This window comes from Gopherus evgoodei, chromosome 4 (assembly GCF_007399415.2).
Source record: "Gopherus evgoodei ecotype Sinaloan lineage chromosome 4, rGopEvg1_v1.p, whole genome shotgun sequence".
Classification (NCBI taxonomy): domain Eukaryota; kingdom Metazoa; phylum Chordata; order Testudines; family Testudinidae; genus Gopherus; species Gopherus evgoodei.
In genome coordinates this window covers 125289822-125308380 of record NC_044325.1, presented here as the reverse complement: position 1 = coordinate 125308380, position 18559 = coordinate 125289822, and the positions used below count along the sequence as shown (strand labels likewise).

General features: G+C 48.9%; 1 protein-coding gene and 1 pseudogene across 1 annotated transcript; both read left to right on the top strand.

Moving 5' to 3' along the window:
* The first annotated feature begins 1471 nt into the window (after positions 1-1471).
* LOC115650674 (zinc finger protein 250-like) lies at positions 1472-8069 on the top strand. The gene is made up of 3 exons (XM_030560958.1): positions 1472-1561; positions 5257-5370; positions 7093-8069. Exons 1-3 carry the CDS (start codon positions 1528-1530, stop codon positions 7632-7634), a joined length of 690 nt encoding a protein of 229 aa, XP_030416818.1. The 5' UTR covers positions 1472-1527; the 3' UTR covers positions 7635-8069.
* On the top strand, positions 7300-17753 carry LOC115650669 (annotated as a pseudogene).
* The last annotated feature ends 806 nt before the right edge of the window (positions 17754-18559 follow it).

The following is an 18559-nucleotide window of genomic DNA, read 5'->3' as shown; positions in this document are numbered from 1 at the left end:
ATCACTAAGGCCAGCAGGATCCTTCCATCAGCGGGTCTGACCCGCTCCCACTGGCTCTCTGCTTTGTCCAGTAACGTGTGTGGGCAAAGCAGGTCTCCCTGACTGGTGCCCACTTCCCCGCATGTGCGAGGCAGGGCCACGGAGAGAGAAAGCCCCCCAGAATGGGATGGTGACCATGTCTCCCAACCAGGGGGTAGGGTGCTAGGAACGAGGAGGGCATCAGGAGAAATAAGAGGGGGAGGGCAGGTTCTCAGACCTCTGATCCTCCAGGCACACTCACTGCAGTATCCTTGCACAGTGGTCACTTTCCTGTGAACAAGGTGAAGAGCAGAGAGAGGAAAAACCATCCCCGACTTTCCCTGTTCCCCCTGCTGCAGGAGTGTGCTGCCCTGGGGGCAGTGTCAGAGGGAATCCCCCCAAAGGGGCTCCTTTGGGTCTGGTCTTTTCCAGGGTTTGGTTCAGACTCTGTTGCTGGGAGGGTTTGAAAATGTCTTTGTGGGTTTAGTCCTGGGGTAGAGGCGGATGGGGTGGAGGACAGGGGCAAGGTCTGTGCTGCATTATGGGACTGAGCATGTTCCTAGCATGGCAGAATCTACAATCTCTGTCTGCAGGGAAAGAGCCTAGGGGAAGTGTGATGTGAAATGAACTAAAGCCAGTTCTGAAACCCCCACAACTGCCCTTCTTGCCATGCCAGGCTGCAGAATGACGCCCACGTCTCGCTCCAGCTCATTCCATCCTCCCATGGGACAAGGAAGAGAAATGGCTGCTTTGGAGCCAGCTCAAGTAGGGGTTATTGGGAGGTTGCTGGTGGGTTCCTGCTGGAGGGAGAGGGGCAGTAAATACTGAAGAGGTGGCAACTTCTGGAGACTTAGGTCTGGAGGGGGCAGGGAATACCCTGGGTGAAGAAAGGAAGGGAGACAGAGTGTGACAAATCTGTTGGGACTTGTTTAACGTGGGCCTAGATCCTCAGAACAAACGCTTGGATCCTGGGGGAGAAAATTCCCTAATTTTGACACAGGAAATAGAGAAACCAACCTCCTGGGCAAGGCGGGGAAAACTGACCAGACTTCCGGTGCTGAACTGTCAACCTGCTAGCCAGAGGCTAGTGTGACATGGAAAGATGTAGGATGATGAAGGGAAGATGTCCCAGCCCCTCACATTCAGCTGCTGGCGGTGGAGAGGGTGATGGTTTCCTACATGGGGTTGTATCAGCCTCTGGCTAGTAGGTGTGTGATGGATCTGCTGGCAGAGACAAGGGGCTCTCTCTTTTTTCTCTCACCGTGATGCCCCTTGGCTGCTCTCAGAAGTATGGGGATAGGACTCTGCTGACTGTTTCTCTCTCAGAGCTTTCATTTGATTGGTTCCTCTCCCCCATGAATAGTGGGGTTGTGACTGGGGAAGTAGGTACCTAGTGTTGGACTCTTGCTCTTTCAGGGGCTGGTGACCTTTGAGGAGGTGGCTGTGTATTTCACCAGGGAAGAGGGGGCTCTGCTGGACCCCACTCAGAGAGCCCTCTACAGAGACGTTATGCAGGAGAACTATGAGAACGTGACCTCACTGGGTAAGGATTCCCATCCCCTCAGTTCTTAGAAGAGGAAATGAAGAGATAAGGTTCACGCCACCCTCACAATGCCACCTCTGCTCTGCCCTGTTTCATCATCATTCCAGCATGCCAGAGACACACACACTAGCCCTCTCCCCTCCTCTGTTACAGAGCACTCTGGGAACAGAGTGGTACAGCAAAAAGTCTAACAACTTCTCTTTGCTACGATAATATTTGGGTTCATCTCCGTCGTGGCAAACAGAGGCTTCTGCCCCTCAGCCTGCTCTCCAGTACTGAACCTCCTGTACACAAACCATCTGAGACTTGTAAAGTGTTAGCACCCCTTTGCCCTCAACCTTTGTTTTCCTTTTGAGTCACTCCCTTCACTTACCCCTCACTAAGCCCCACAGATCACTCGAACATACGCCACCAGGGTGCTGACAATCCCTATGGCAAGAAGACACCCTTGGGTATCTTTGCTGACAAAGCCTACAACACTCAGCACGGAAATGGGCAGAATTGTCCCCCCAAGTTTCACATGCACCTCTCTGCATAGCACAGGCACAGCTGTGCCCAGCTGCTCCAACCAATCCCTCCATCAGCCACTTACAGCTGACCCAGTGCCCACAGCTGGAGTCATGCGGATAGATGCTGGGATTCCCATCTGTGAACACATCACAGACAATGGCACGTTCTCTTAGTCTTTCCTTGAATCGATTATAGGTTCATAGCTTTGAAGGCCAGCTGGATGTCAGAGTAGATGACCTAATAGTCACTTTATACCACAGACCATAGAATTCATCCCGTTACTGCTGCATTGAGCCGAATACCTGAGTCCTGTGGCAGTTTGTTAACTTTTGCATGGCCCACACAGAACCATCCTCAGTGGTTCTTGATAGTTGCAGGGTTAAAGGTTGGGGGCAAAGTTAAGGTTGCATTGGAGGGGGGCGTTTACATTAACTTCTCATTTCCTGGTTTGCAGAGGTTTAAGTTTAGTCATCATCCATACAGTGCAAGGCAGGAGACAGCACTGGGCAACTTTAACTCTGCATTAATGTAGCTTATGAGCATTTAAGCAGCGAAGAATCCTGTGGCATCTTATAGACTAACAGACGTTTTGGAGCATGAGCTTTCGTGGGTGAATATCCACTTCTTCAGATGCATGTGGTGGAAATTTATACTGCCCCTGGAAATTTCCACCACATGCATCTGAAGAAGTGGGTATTCACCCACGAAAGCTCATGCTCCAAAACGTCTGTTAGTCTATAAGGTGCCACAGGATTCTTTGCTGCTTTTACAGATCCAGACTAACATGGCTACCCCTCTGATACTATGAGCATTTAGTTTCCTGTTTTTAAAAATGGACACTTTTGCCACTCTAGCTGTGTCTATAATTGAGCTTTTGCTAGCAGAGCTATGTTGGATGGTGTGCGTGTGTGTGCATGCGTGTGTGCACTTTTTCACAGCCTTAAACAACAGTGCTGGACTGGCAAAGTTTTTAACAGCTACCTGAGACCTACCTAACTAGTTCCTTGACAGACACCTGACCTGCCACCTTTAGGTGAACTAATATACGTGTACCTGGTCTGCGGGATCCCAGTAAAACATTAGGCACCCTGTGCCCTCTGCCAGGTGGCATCAAGAGGTCCATGATGAGTCACAGCCTCCTTCTCCAGTTGCTGCATTAGAGTGTCCTTAGGATGATCCGGCTCACCCCCGTTCCAACTTCCTGTTTAGGTTCCATGGGGCTCTGTCCTGGGTCTCCTTCTTTTCTTCCTCTGTACCTTATTTCTGGGTAATCTCATCCACACACACATATTCAACTACCATCTCTGTGCTCCTAACTCACAGTTCTACCTCTCTGCTCCTGACCTGTCTCCTTCTGTCCCATCTGAAATCTCAGCCTCTCTCTCTCTCTCTCATCTCCTCAATGGTGTCCAGCCATCAGCTCAAGATCAACAGCTGAAGCAAAGCTCTTAATATTTCCCCCAGGCCCTCCCCCCACCTTCTTTCTCTACCACCACAAACAGCACCATTGTCCTGCCTGTCACTCATAACTGCAATATCTTTGTCACCGAGCTCCCTCTGGGGCCTCCCATCCAACCTGTGCCTACACCTTGCATTTTCTTTTTGCATAACTTCCCTAACATCTGGCCTTTCCTATGCATCCGTACAGCTAGAGCTCTTGTCATCCTCTCCTGTCTCATTTACTCAAACATCCTTTTCTCTGACCTCACTTTGCACATCTCCATTTAGAAGGAAAAAGCTACCTCCTGGTCCTCAAACATGACCTATGAGGGAAGGTTGAAAGAACTGGGCATGTTTAGTTTTGAGAAAAGAGTGAGGGGGGAGCTGAGAACAGTCTTCAAATATGTCAAGGGTTGGTATAAGAGGACAGTGATTAATTGTTCGTCGTGTGCACTGAAGGTAGAAGGAGAAGTAATTGGCTTCATCTGCTGCAAGGGAGGTTGAGTGTGGGTAATACAGACAACTTTCCAGCTATAAGGATAAGGAAGTACTGGAATAGATTACAAAGAGAGATTGCGGAATCCTTGTCCCGGGAGGGTTTTAAGAACAGGTCAGACAAACTTATGGCATAATTATACCTGATCCTGCCGCAGGGCAATGGGAATGGAGTAGATGACCTCTCGAGGTCCCTTCCAGCCCTATGTTAGAAGATTTTATGATTCATTGCCTTAGCCCTTTGCTTAGATCATGTCTCCCGGTGGAGATTGTGGACCACTTTTGCAGATCGGCTGCAGGTACAAATTTTGTACCTAGAGTCCTGAAAATCTGCAGATATCCATGGACCACTTTTGCAGATCACAGATCACATGTGGATACAAATTTTGTATCCATGCAGGGCTCTACCTGTCTTACTTCTGTCTATTCCTACAATTTAAATCTATTTAGTACACAATGATTACATTTGAAATAACATATGAGATGACCATAACAATGATAAATGAATGATAAAATGAACTAATTGGCTTCATGAACCATGGACATTCTTCCTTTTTCATCCCTTCCTCCAAGAGCTGCAGTCTCTCTTCCCTGCATGCTCTTTGGGTCTTCGAATCTGTACAGATTCTGAAGTCACATGGCCTGATTGTTATTTTTCACATTCTCCTTTGGCAGAAGAATTAATCTGTGGCTCCTGAACTACACCATCTAATTTGCCAGCTTTCTCCACTAAGTGTTTTTTATACTCGCTCCCTTTACACCTGACACACTAGGTTCCCTAATGCCTCAGTATGTGCTTTCCTGACATCTAATGCTGCTGAGATCCTGCATTCAGTGATATCCCTGCCCTTCCTGTTCCTTATTCCACTGAACCCCACCAGCCCATCCTTACTGTTCCCAGCTTCCCCAGGACTCTCCCATTGTCTCTGGACCTCTCTGTCAGTTAGAAGCAGCGCCAGGGAGACTTTCCCTCTGTCTGGAGTCTTCACTTTCTGGGACATGTAGTTCCAGTCTCCGTGTTTTAGGAGCCTCTTTGATAATGAGTGTCTGGTTGTGTGTGTTCCCAGCAAAGATGGGGATAGTTAAGTCTCTCATAAGCAGAGTGTTCTGCCCCCTGAGCACCTGGGGAGCTGGCCCTGGGATTTTGTTGGTTTAAAATAGATTGGGCTTAAACTAATAGAATGTTTTGTTTTTATGACAAATGGCCTATGAATTCCCCTGATCTCCCTTGTTTTCTTTCCCTTGAGCAGGGTTTCCAGTTTCCAAACCCTATGTGATCTCCCAGCTGGAAGGAGGGGAAGAGCCATGGGTCCTGGATCTCTCTGGTTCAGAGGAAAGTGAGATCCTGAGAAGTCCCTGCACAGGTGAGGAAACATTGAACCAACCCAGAAACTGTACATGCCTGAGAGAACCAGCTGGAATTCCCCACACAGACTTTGTGAGCTCAGGACAGTCCCCAGCAGATCTCACTCCTGGCTTCCTACAGATGATGATTGACACCTTGGCTGGAGCTCCCTCCCTTCCTACTGAGGGTTTGGATGGGATGTGGACAGGGCCGGCCTTGGGAAAATGGGACCCTGGGAAAACTTGCACTTTGGTGCCCCTGGCTCCCATGGGCATGGCACCCTCCATTCCTTCTGTCCCCCATGGGCTCCCCAGGCTCCCCACCCTCCCTTCCCCCCCTAGCCCCTGCACTGTGCCCCCTTCGTCCAAATACCTGCTCCCCCTCCTGCACCCCTTCACTCCTAACTTCTGCCCCTCCTGTGCCCCTAAGCCCTGCACTGTGCCCTTTTACCCCAACCCCTTTCCCTCCCTCCTGTGCCCCTAATTCCTCCACTGTTCCCCTTTCACTCATACCCCCTGCACCTCCCTCCTGCACCCTGAACCCCTGCATGGTGTATACCCCCTTCACCCCAACCCCTGCCCCCTTCACCTCAACACCTGCCCCTCCCTGAGCCCCCAACCCTGGCACTGTGCCCCCTTTGCCCCAACCCCTTGCATCCTCCTGCACCCAAGTGGGGAACCTGATCTGGATGCACAAAGCAGCTGGCATTGCTGCTCACTCCCACACTGGACTGCTGCTCCCCACCACCCTGCAGTCCTGGGGGGCTGGGAGAGGGGAGCAAGGAGTGATGTCAGGTCTTCCTGCACCCAGGTCACTTTCCCTGCAGGCTGCGTAAGCAGAGGGCAGGAGAGCAGCAGCTCCTGATGCCTCAGCACATCCCAGGTGAAGAAGGACGTGGATGCAGGGAGCCCTGGTGTGTGTGTGTGTGTGTGTATTGAGGGGAGGATATGAAGGAGTATGTGTATGTTGAAGAGTGTGTGTGAAGGAGAGTGTGTGTGCCTGAGTGAGTGAGTGCGCTGTCTCTTTAAGAAAGCTCTCAGGGTCAGAAGCCTGAACTAGGCTTGTTCAGACACAAGCAGCTGCCAGCAGCTCCGGCCCCAGAGGGGCAGCAACACACACAGATTCCCCCTGTCCCATCACCCCAGCTCAGTGGAGATTGGGTACCTGGGTGGGGGGAAGGGGGCACCCTGCCATCAATCAGCACCTCCCACCTGCAGAGCAGTCAGGAGGATGCTCCCAGTCAGGAGTGGACAGGGGCGACTCCAGGGGTGAACAGCGAGTGTGTGTGTGTGTCTGTGTGTGTGTGGCGAGGGGGGGGGCACAGAAACAGCAGCAGCTGCACACGTGGAGCAGGGTGGAGGAGAGGCCCCTCTGCTCCAGAGCAGTCACCTAGCTCTGACGGCTGGTCATCCAATGGCCCCCTGCAGCTCTGGTCTCTCTTCCTCCCAAATGCTGCTGCTCTCTTGCCTGCCACACCACCTCCATCAGCCCACCGAGCCTCTCGGCAGCAGGTCAGGTGGGAATCCAAACCCTATGCCCAGCACCTCCTTGGATGGGGCACCCATACAGCCCACCTTAAAGTCTGGTCCTGGGTGTGGAGCAGAATTGATCCCCTCCAGCCTCCCGTGTGGGGAAGAGTTTGGGGGAATTCAGTCCATGATTTTTATTTTCTGTCTCTCCAGCACTTGGGTTTCCTCTCTGCCTTTCCATCCCCAATTCTGAGATTTCTCTTCTCTTCTAGCAGATGATGGGGTGGTGAGGGAGAGTGAGGAGCAGAATCCTCACCAGGAAGATGCTGAGCTAGCCGAAGCGCATGGGGAATTACTGCAAAGATCCAAAGGGAATGTGTCCAGGTGCCACGAGCTGGGAAAAGCTGATGAAAGTTACCTCAGACCAGAGAGAGAGCAGGGAAACCACTCAGAGGAGAAAGTGGATGAACCCATTAATTGTCAGGGAACTCACAAGGACCTCAAGGAAACTACAGCCCAGGAGAAAATCCTCACGGAAATGAGAGAGTATACATGCAGTGAGTGTGGGAAAAACTTCAATTGCCACTCAGCCCTTATTCGACATGAAATAATCCACATGAAAGAGAGACCCTATGAATGCAGTGAGTGTGGGAAAAGCTTCAATCGTATGTCAGCCCTTATTAGACATCAGCGAATACATACAGGAGAGAGCCCCTATGAATGCTGTGAGTGCAGGAAAAGCTTCACTCAGTGGGGAGGAGGCAGCAGCAGGGGCAGGCAGGTGACTGGCAGTTGTGGGGAGATTGTTAAATGAACATTGGAGAATTAGAGAGAAAATGGGCCAAAATCTGAAAAGATTAGAGAAAGTGTCAATCATTGCTCCATCAGCACCGACCCTTCATGGAGCCGTCGCTGCTTTTACACCTGAGAGGAGACTTCCTATCTGACTCTTGCCTACAGAACCATGGTAGGAGGTGGTGACCTAGTGAAGCTGACTTGAGGCTGATGCGAGGTGAGCAAAGCCAGACCAGCTTCCCAGCTAGACCCAATATGGGATTGAAAGCCGGGACGGTGGGTGGGCCTGGGTTCCCCTACGTCAGTGGTTCACAACCAGGGGTACACGTACACCAGGGGGTACACAGAGGTATTCCAGGGGACCATCAGCTAGTCTAGATAGCTAACTAGTTTTACAACAGGCTGCAGAAAAAGCACCAACAATGTCAGTCCAAAATAAATTTCCATACAGGCACTGACTTGTACTCACTGCTCTATGCACCATGCACTGAAAGGTGCCTGCAGCGTTTACATTTCCTTGGATTTATTTTGTAATTCTCTGGTACAAAGGAGACACTCACAAGCCAGCCTTAGTAACAGGGCGCTGGGACACGCAGGTGTTTCTAGATCAGAAACTCGGGAATGCACATGGTCTGCTGCCTGACACCTGCCCCTGGACTCACCCCTTAGCCAGGAGACTATGTGAGCCCCCACCCCATATCCAGCAGCAGGGTAGAGGTCTCCTTGGCTGCCAGGGCCGGTTGCTCCCTCTGGAGGCCCTGGCACTGGCCGAGAGGATGCAGGACACGGGGCGGGTGGACTGGTCGGACCTGGGGCGGGGATGTGTGCGCATTCCTAGAGGTGCTGCCCAGACCCCTGGGAGCAGTAGAGCCAGAGACCCCAGGGCTGAGGCTTCCTCCATTCAGGGAGCAGCCCCTGTCCACAGTCCTTGGCACCCTGGGGCACGAGAGTTCATGTTAGAAGTGGGAAGGCGCTAGGAGGCTCCAGGCAGGGCCCCACGGGGGATCCCAGGAAGGAAGGGACTAGCCCCACTGGGGTCCCTGCGTGGGGCTGGGTGGGAGCTGCCGGGTGGGGGAGGAGCGAAACTGGGGTGAGTGGGGGAGACCTGGGAAAGGGGCAGATGGAAAATGTCTGTGCTGCCCAGACTTGGCCAGAGGAGGAGAAGAGCCGGTGAGCCCCCCCTCCTCCCGAGGAGCAGAGAGAGAAAGGGGGGGGGCTGAAATCCCCTCGGATTTATTGCTGCCCCCTCCCATGGGGACCTCCCCCATCCTCTCCTGTCCTGCCCCCTTTCTCTCTAGAGAGCAACAAGCAACATCCATGGTGACCCCGCCCTTCCCCCAAATCCGTGAGAAGTTCCCTGTTCTCCTCCCCTGATTGTGCCCCATTTTCTCTCCATTTCCCCAATGTCTAGTTCAGATCTCAGGTTTAGGGTGTTTCCCCACCCCCATTTTTACCTGCAGTGATTTGTCCTTGGTTAGGTGGGAAATCATTCCCTTGAGTGAAGGGAAGAGAGGAGCAAGTGCCCCCCAGGGAGACGGCCGAGCCCCAGCTTTCCCAATCCCAGCTACTTCCCCTCCCCCACTCTGCCCAGCCCAGCAGCCCCTCCCCCCATCACCTGCTTATCACATTCCCAGACCCCACTGCCAGCCACTCCCCACAGCCAGTGACCTTCTGGCTCTAGTCCCACCCCTTTCCCCTGTGAAAGCGACATCACCCAGGGCTCCCTGCTGGCCACATGAATGTGAGACAAGAAGAATCCATCCCATTCTGTTGTTGTTTCAATATTGCTGTATAATGCCCTCAGATTTCCACTCTTTTCTCTTCAACTGTTGAATAGTGACGTAAAAACTTCCTAGATGTTGGTGCTTCTCTTTATATTGGCAAATATTTAGTTAGTTCCCCATTTTCTCCTCAGTTCTGAAATACTGATATCAAATTCTTGAAAATCTTCCCACTTTTCTCCCCAGGTGTGTGACTGAGATCAGGGCTCTTATTGTACTGACCGTGGCTCAGGCCTTGCCTGAGATCAGGCCCCGGGTGTGCCGGGGACTGCACAAACCCTGACCGAGTTTGGGGCACTGATTATGCAAGGAACTGCACAGACCCCTAGAGAGAGAAGGGACTTTGTTGTGCCGGGTGCTATAGTGACCCTGACTGAGCTCCAGGCCCTGTTGTGCCAGACCCTGCATCAGCACGAAGTGAAATCAGGCTCCCATTGTGCCAGGTGCTGCAGACAGAGCAAACAAAATCAGAGACCTTGTTTTTCCTGGAGCTGCAGAGACCCCAAGTAAGATCTGGGTCCTGTTGTGCTGGGCACTGTAGAGACCCCATCTGACATCAGGCCCCCCATTGTGCCAGGTAAAACAGAGACCTGGACTGAGATCACGGCCCCCCTTGTTCCAGGCACTGCACGACTGTGGCACAGATTTCTGCCTCCGTTGTGCTGGACACTTCAGAGGCCTCGACTGAGATCTGTGTCCCCGTTGGGTCTGGCCCTGGCCCTGGCCCTGGCCCTGCACTGACCCCAACCCAGATCATGTCCCACCACTTTACTGAGCACGGCACAGACTCTGACAGAGATCCTGGCCCCACATTTTGCCAGATGTTGCAGGGACTCCAAACAAAATCAAGGATCCTGTAATGCCAGGAGTTGCAGAGTCACCGACTGAGGTCAGGCCCCTGTTGTGCAAGACTCTGCACAGACAACGACCAAGCACAGAATCATAAAATCATAGAATATCAGGGTTGGAAGGGACCTCAGGAGGTATCTAGTCCAACCCCCTGCTCAAAGCAGGACCAATCCCCAACTAAATCATCCCAGCCAGGGCTTTATCAAGCCTGACCTTAAAAACCTCTAAGGAAGGAGATTCCACCACCTCTCTAGGGAACCCATTCCAGTGCTTCACATCCCTCCTAGTGAAACAGTGTTTCCTAATATCCAACCTAAACCTCTCCCACTGCAACTTCAGACCATTACTCCTTGTTCTGTCATCTGGGGCCACTGAAAACAGTCTAGATCCATCCTCTTTGAAACCCCCTTTCAGATGGTTGAAAGCAGATATCAAATCCCCCCTCATCCATCTCTGCTGCAGACTAAACAATCCCAGTTCCCTCAGCCTCTCCTCATAAGTCATGTGCCCCAGCCCCCTAATCATTTTTGTTGCCCTCTGCTGGACTCTTTCCAATTTTTCCACATCCTTCTTGTAGTGTGGGGCCCAAAACTGGACACAGTACTCCAGATGAGGCCTCACCAATGTCGAATAGAGGGGAACAATCACGTCCCTCTATCTGCTGGCAATGCCCCTACTTATACAGCCCAAAATGTCTTTAGGGTTAGGGTTAAACTTATAAAGCATTAAGGTACCTGTTACCAGGCGCCGACTCACCCAGTGGTGCCTCATGCTGGTCATCTTGGGGAATTAGCTTCCAGCCTCCCTAGCGCCCTCTGTCAGCCGGTGTCAGCCTCTCCCAGGGCTGGCTTTAACCCTTCCCAGGCTGGAGCGGGTGACCACTCCACTACAGTACCTTAAGTGTCCCTGTTCTTTTATTAGTTGTCCCCCGGAATCAGTTGGGTTCTGAGGTCCTGCAGATCCTCCCCTTAGGCTGGGGCGGGGGGTCCGTTAGCAATGGGCAGGCTTCTGCCCGCTCACTTCCTGGAAACCCAATAGGTACAGTACCTTAGGGGTTAAATGCTAAATATCAAAGCCAAACAACACTAATTACCTGTGTCTGGAAAAAAGTAGTTTTCGGTTTTGCAACTTTGAATGAAAGATTCAAATGGATTGTAGTGGTATTATTTAAAAACAAACCAATTCATCTTAAACCTGCAAAACAAGAGTTTTACAGAGCGGGAGTGTTGCTGTAGGTCCTAAACACTCCACATATTTACACAATAGATTTAGACACACACTTGATTTTCCTTAATATTCCTTACTCTACTTTAATTTTTACACCGCTGTATCTAGATTACATTTGTATACATTTGGGAGGCGGTTAAGTTCCAATAGAAACCCCTTATGTTCTTTTAGCAAATTTGACTAAATTGTTCATGGTCAAATGATTTCAATCAGATTCTCTCTTTGCCTGGCTTATTTACAGACATTCCTCTGGAAAAGGACCCAGTTTCCCTTCAAAATGGCTGCAAAGAAACCAAGAGTTCTCTTTCTATAACACTTTTCCTATTTAACATTTTTACAACTTTCAACTGTTTAATTCCCTCCAGCCTCTGCAGAGGGAACTTCTCACTCTCTTTTTTTTTTAATTGCTTGCTTATCTCCCCAAATGACACCTTCATCAACTCAGATTTCACCATTCCAAGTATTGTTCCAGGGATCTGAATTCCCCATGGCCTATACTGAACTTCTTTTGCTTTTGCCACTCTGCCCTTGGGGCTTCCAGTCTGTTTGCCAATATTTGTATTTGTTGCCTACCTGCTTGTCAGGGCCCGACCCTGCTTTCCTCACTGAACCATCCCTTTTCACGGACACAGGCTTTGTTCCACTACCAATTTAGCACGGAGGGTGGGCTCCTCAACCAGCCCCAACCCTTCCTGGTCCCTTTCCTTAATCATTTCTTTTAAAATTGTGAAATCATCACAATATCATTCACAAGAAATAATGCACTGCCCAGACTCCTATATCTGTTTAAAAGGAGTAATCTCTTGAACAAAGTATCAACTTTGGATTGCTTCCTTTTAAACATTTCTTACACAGGTGCTACCATTGTTTTCCCACACTCCTATATCCTTCAGAGTTAGTCTCACATAGAAAATACTGCCTAAACTTATTTTTTATGAATTTTACTTTTATAACTTTTCCATGCCCACAAAAGTCTCTACCCACTAAAAAGAACTGCCTGACAGAGCACTAAGCCCCCTATCCTTTGGGCTCGATCCTGCTACGACCGAGAGTATATTCACCTATGCAATTTCCCCTCGACAAATGGGTAGGAGTGAGGACTCTAACCCTCCCCCTTATCGCCTGGCACTTCTACGACCGGGGGTCAGGGGTGGAAAGTTTGTAGAAACTTTGGTGGTGCTCAGAACCTGCTCCCCCAACTCTGCCCCCACCCGCCACCTGCCTAAGGCTCTGGGAGGGAGTTTGGGTTGGGGGAGGAGGTCTGGGGTGCAGGCTCTTGGAGGGAGTTTGGGTGCAGGAGCAGGTGTGTGGGTAGGGGGCTGGTGTGCAGGCTTTGGGTTGGAGTTTAGATGTTGGGTGCAGGCTCCAGGCTAGGGCAGGGGTTGGGTGTGCAGGAGGGGCTGAGGGGTGCCGGCTCTGGGACAGAGTTTGGGGGCTGGCTCTGGGCTGGGGTGGGGGTATAGGCTCTGGAAGAGAGTTTGGAGACAGGAGGGAGTACAGAGGGAGGGGGTGCAGGCTCTGGGCTTGGGCAAGGAGTGGGTGTAGGAGGGGTGAGGGGTGCAGGCTCTTGGAGGGAGTTTGGGGTAGAAGGGGATGTGTGGGAAGGAGGTGTGGGTGCAGGCTCTGGGAGGGAGCTTGGGAATGGGAGAGGGTGCAGGCTCTGGGAAGGAGTTTGGGAGCCAGAGGTAGGGTGCAGCGCTGACCTGGGGTGCTAGGCAGTGCAGCTTGGGAGTCTCCATGTGCTGCTACCCTCAGGCACTGCCCCTGCAGCTTTCCATTGGCTGCAGGGGTGCTTGGGTCAAGACACAGACCCACCCTGCCCAGTGGCTGCAGGGAGGGGTCTGCAGCCATGTGGAGGGAGCAGGGAGGAAGCTATTCCTTGCTGTTACTCAAAAAGGGATGCTGGCAGGATTTGATCAGCTCATACACTAATACATTTAATACATGCTACATTCTTATTCTTTATCCTTCATTCTAAATGATATAAAATACAAACACAAAATCCTACAAGTATCAGAGGGGTAGCCGTGTTAATCTGGATCTGTAAAAGCAGCAAAGAATCCTGTGGCACCTTATAGACTAACAGACATTTTGTAGCATGAGCTTTCGTGGGTGAATACCCACTTCTTCAGATGCATGCATGCATCTGAAGAAGTGGGTATTCACCCACGAAAGCTCATGCTCCAAAACGTCTGTTAGTCTATAAGGTGCCACAGGATTCTTTGCTGCTTTTAAAAATCCTACAACTATATTTGGGGAAAGAATTTGGGGGAGTTCAGTTCCTGATTTTTATTTGACCTCTCTCCAGCACTTGTTTGGTTTGGCCTTTCCCTTTCCATCCCTGTCTGAGGTTTCTGTCTCTATCACAGCAGGTGATGCAATGGATTGTGAGAAAGAGGAGCAGAATTCTCAGCAGGAAAATGTTGAGCAAGTGGATAAATACAGAGTACTATCGCAAAGACCAAAAAGGAATGTGTCCAGGAGTCATGATCAAGGACAATCCTGTGAGATTCAGCACAAATCAGAAAGAGCAGGGAAACCATCCAGGGGAGAAAGTGGGTAACTTAATTTCATGTGAAGGAACTCAGAAGGACCTCAAGGAAACCACAACCCAGCAGGAAATCTTCATGGGAAAGAGAAAAAATACACGCACCGAGTGTGGGAAAAACGTGCATGATTACTCAGCCCATATAAAGCATCAGAGAATCCACACAGGGGAGAGGCCCTATTTATGCAGTGAATGTGGAAAATGTTTCACTAAGAGCTTGTCCCTTTCTGAACATCAGAGAATCCACACAGGGGAGAGGCCCTATGAATGCAGTGATTGTGGAAAATGCTTCCCTAGCAGCTCAGGCCTTTATCAACTTCAGAGAATCCACACAGGGGAGAGGCCCTATGCATGCCGTGAGTGTGGGGAAAGCTTCACTACCAGCTCAGCCCTTTCTGAACATCAGAAAATCCACGCTGGTGTGAGACCCTATGCTGTGAGTGTGGGAAAACCTTCAGTCGCAGCTCGACCCTTATTAGGCATCATAGAATCCACACAGGGGAGAGGCCCTATGAATGCAGTGAGTGTGGGAAAAACTTGTCTCATAGCTCAGCCCTTTCTGAACATCAGAATATCCACACTGGTGTGAGACCCTATGAATGCAGTGAGTGTGGGAAAAGCTTCAATCGCAGTTCACACCTTATTACGCATCAGATAATCCACACAGGAGAGAGACCCTATAAATGCAGCGAGTGTGGGAAAAGCTTCATTAGCAGTTCAGCCCTTTCTGAACATCAGAGAATTCACATGGGTGAGAAGCCCTATGAATGCAATGAGTGTGGGGAAACGTTCACTTGGCACTCAACCCATGTTAGGCATCAGAGAATCTGCAAGAGAGATGAACACCATTAAAACCTCTAGGCTATCCATACTTTACTTTTCCTGATTCCCACAGAGTAACTTTTAAAAGCTGTTTGAACTGTTTGCAGCACCGTTATCCCTCAGCTTGTCCAGATGAGTGGCCCATTTTTGCCTTTTGCCATTCACCCTGTTTTGAAGTTGACTGATTTGTCCTTTCTATCAACTCCATTTTCCAATGAGTAATTTGAATGTTCCCTTCCTATCAGGAACCAGGGAACATCACATTTATACCATTCCTCCTATTGCAAAGTTACTGTTAGAGTCACCAATTATTCAGATTGTATCATTGCCAAGTGTTCTCACATTGCTCTGGGTTGTAATGAAGAGCAGATATAAGGGAAACTTTTCAAATTATATGTAAATGAAGAGGAGCAGGGGCAGGAAAAAGTGTCATTTCAGTCTCTGTGACACTGGAAGTAGATGGAGCGATTCAGTTTCCCTCCTTCCCCATCACCGCAGAACTGTTACCTCTGCATGGCTCAGACAAAAGGTATCTTCATCACATTCTATCCATCCACTTCTCAAAGTGTCATGTGAGGAAGAGTTGTCAGCTGTCTGTGCTTGGAGATGATGGTTTGACTTCTTTAATCCTATATCAGAGTCACTATGATTGAAGAGGAAAGTGTCAAAGACCTGGAAGGGGAATTCAAATGGATCCCAAACACAGTGTGATCATTTGGCATTTAAATCCCCAGTTCCATCTATTACTAAAGCCACTTATGGCAAGTTGGCTGGTTCCCCCTCCCCCCCATTAGTTGGATGCTAGGATACTGAAAATGTTGTAAATAACATAACTGACTATTGATACAGTGCTGAGTGAAGCAGGTTTGTATGGATCAGAGGAGAATGTGATGGGAGAATCTCTTGTCCTGATTCTGAATAATCAGATGTAACCTGCTCTGGAATTGCACTTCACACTTCCATTGTAATGTTTTGTATCTCTCTGTGATGCGGGTTTCTATCTTTCCTGGAGGCTGTTTGGTCACCCAATTGGATATTAGTTCAGTTTGATATGATGTAACTCAGATTTATTGGACAATTTAAGATAAATGGACGTTTGCTAAAGTCGTCATTTCTCACTTCAGCTTTGCTTTTTCCCCATCCTTCCATGATAACATGGAGAAAGTTCAAGTGGAGTTATGTCAACAGGAGAGAACTCTCCAATTTAGTGGACATGCTAACAAAGAAACAGCAGTGATTTAAAATCTCCACACAGAAATGGTGAACAACAGCAGAACCCCAACTAACTGCAGGAAGTGCATATGATCACAGTGTGGTTCAATTGTTTAAGTCAGTATTGTCTCAGATGATCTGGGGAGGGAATTCCATAATAAGTGATTTTGAACTAGGCAAAATATCCATGTATTTGGTTCCCAGAGCATGTGTAACCCAGGTCCTACAGAAACTCTCTCCTAGCTAATCCTATATTATGGGAGATGCCCTTCATGACACAGATGTTGAGGAAATAGAAGTGGGCTTTTTGTTGAATTTATCCTTTGTGGATGCTAAAAATGTGTATAAAATGAAATTAGTTTTGTAAATCTAATAGCTGCAGAAAAATAATTATTTTTTAATAGAAACTCCAGTTCTGGTAACTAACTGAGATTCTGATCCAGGCCTGTATCCAGTCCCTTGCCTGGACCTGTGCCACCAAATTAAAGAAAAGCTGGGCATGTTTTGGGAAGCCATTCCTCACTAACACTGCTGAGATTTTGAGTGGTTTTTTAAAGGATTCCACTTCAGAGAAGTGTAAATTTACTCTAACCAAGACCAAGGATTTGGAAAGAACTGGGGCTGGAAGAGTCCACACTTGGTTCTTGGTTTCCATCCCAGTAAAGGAAGCTATAGTGGCCAATGACCCAAGGAAAATTGTTTATACCACTCCACTTCCTAGTTCTGTCACTGATGACAGTTCCAGAGGATACCAGGGTTAGATCAAGAACAATCATCCTTCACCATTTGGATCCAAAGAGAGAGTGCTTCATAGGACATTCCTTCCCTGTGAATCCCAAACTGGCTGCCTGATTGGGTAACAAGGACTTTCAGGCTGTAAAAATGATAACCAATGAGGCAATGAATGTGTCAGGCTCTAATTTCAGACTTCTGGATACACACATGTTGAGTCCTGATTCCATGGTTTTGTGTCTGATCCTGTGGCTACACAATAAAGCTGACCTTGGCACAGCTGCACCAATGTAGCTGTGCTGCTGTAGCATTGCTATTACAGAGTCTGTCAGCCAATGGGAGAGATCTCTGCAGTCAAACTTGATTCGTCCAGGTTTCGCAAGCGGTGGCAGCTATGTTGGCAGGAGAAGCTCTCCTGCTGATGTAGCGCTATCTATACAGGGGGGTAGGGCTGTGTAACTACATTGCTCAGCTGTGTGAATTTTTCACACAGCTGCACAATATACTTTTACTGATAAATGTCTTTAGTGTAGGCCAGACAGTTTTACCTCATGTTTTATACATTTACATCATTTCTCCTCTAGCTTCTCCTACTTTGAAAGATTGAAAAGAGTGAAAAGAGGTATTTTTCCTCATGATGCAGACATTCCCGCACTGGAGACCCCTTCTACCAACACACATGGCAGAAGATCCTGAGATATATGAACTCACAGAAGTGGTTGGGACAAACCACAACTTGAGCCAAGGTTCAGTTGTTGGCAATGGGCATTAAAAGAAAACTAACATATATGAAAAGAATTTGTGATCATTTAATATGTTCTTGTTACCTATTAAAATGAAAGTATAGGTGAAGTTATTGGTTAAAGAGTAAGAAACTAATTGTGTGATAATCTGAATTATTTTGGAAAACTGAAAGTTGTCTTGTTTTTTGTTTTGTTAGTCATACAGGAAATGATGGCTAATCTTGAAAAGTCATAGGATGTGTCCAGCTGGTAGAAAGCTGCAATCATCAACCATCAGTATGAAGGAAAAGGCTGAAGTCCATTGCCTTTCTGGTCAATAAGCCATCTAAAGGCTGGTCTTTGCTGAAAAGCTGTGTTGGCATAGCCACATCTCTCAGGGGTGTGAAAAGTCCTCTCCACTGAGAGAAGTAGTTAATGTGACCTGAGCCCCAGTCTAGACAGTGTTAGGTTATCAGAAGAATATTTCCAGTGTTTGAAGTGTAGACCTAGCCTTAGACAGATTGATCCCCTCTGGGAAGCGAGTCATGACATCAATTCCAATTTTGACCCAATTCCCTATATGTGAGAAAGTTACTAGCATGGAGGGCTGAGCCAGCTGTCCGATCGCCTGGTTCCTCAACTAGCTACAGCTCTTAGTACCAATCAATCCAAAGACTGAGAGAAATGGAGAGTTCCAGCCGTTGTCATTTTAGTATCTTATTGTTCCTCTCTATTTTTTGTGCTGGCCTCTCTATTCTATCAAGGTGTGACTGGGATTCTCTGGAGCAGGGATTCTCCTTTTTTTTTCTAAGGCCCCCACCCAACATGGTATAAAAACTCTACAGCTCACCTGTGCCGCCACAACTGTTTTTCTGCATGTCCAGTAGATTAAAAGCCAGGGCTGTTGTTAGGAGGTAGCCAGCAGAGTAATTGTGCAGGGCCCACAGGGATCCCGTGAAGTTAAGTTGCTTTGGCTTCAGCCTCAGGTGGAATGGCTCAGATTTCTGACCTGAACCCCAGTGAGTTGAACACCGGCCCTGCTTTCTGGTAC

What these genes read in the sequence shown, in the direction of transcription:
- LOC115650674 (XM_030560958.1), top strand. Translation starts at nt 1,528, where the DNA reads ATGCAGGAGAACTATGAGAACGTGACCTCACTGG. An exon ending in TGAGAACGTGACCTCACTGG is followed by an intron (nt 1,562 to 5,256) that starts GTAAGGATTCCC and finishes TCCCTTGAGCAG; the next exon opens with GGTTTCCAGTTTCCAAACCC. An exon ending in CCTGAGAAGTCCCTGCACAG is followed by an intron (nt 5,371 to 7,092) that starts GTGAGGAAACAT and finishes CTTCTCTTCTAG; the next exon opens with CAGATGATGGGGTGGTGAGG.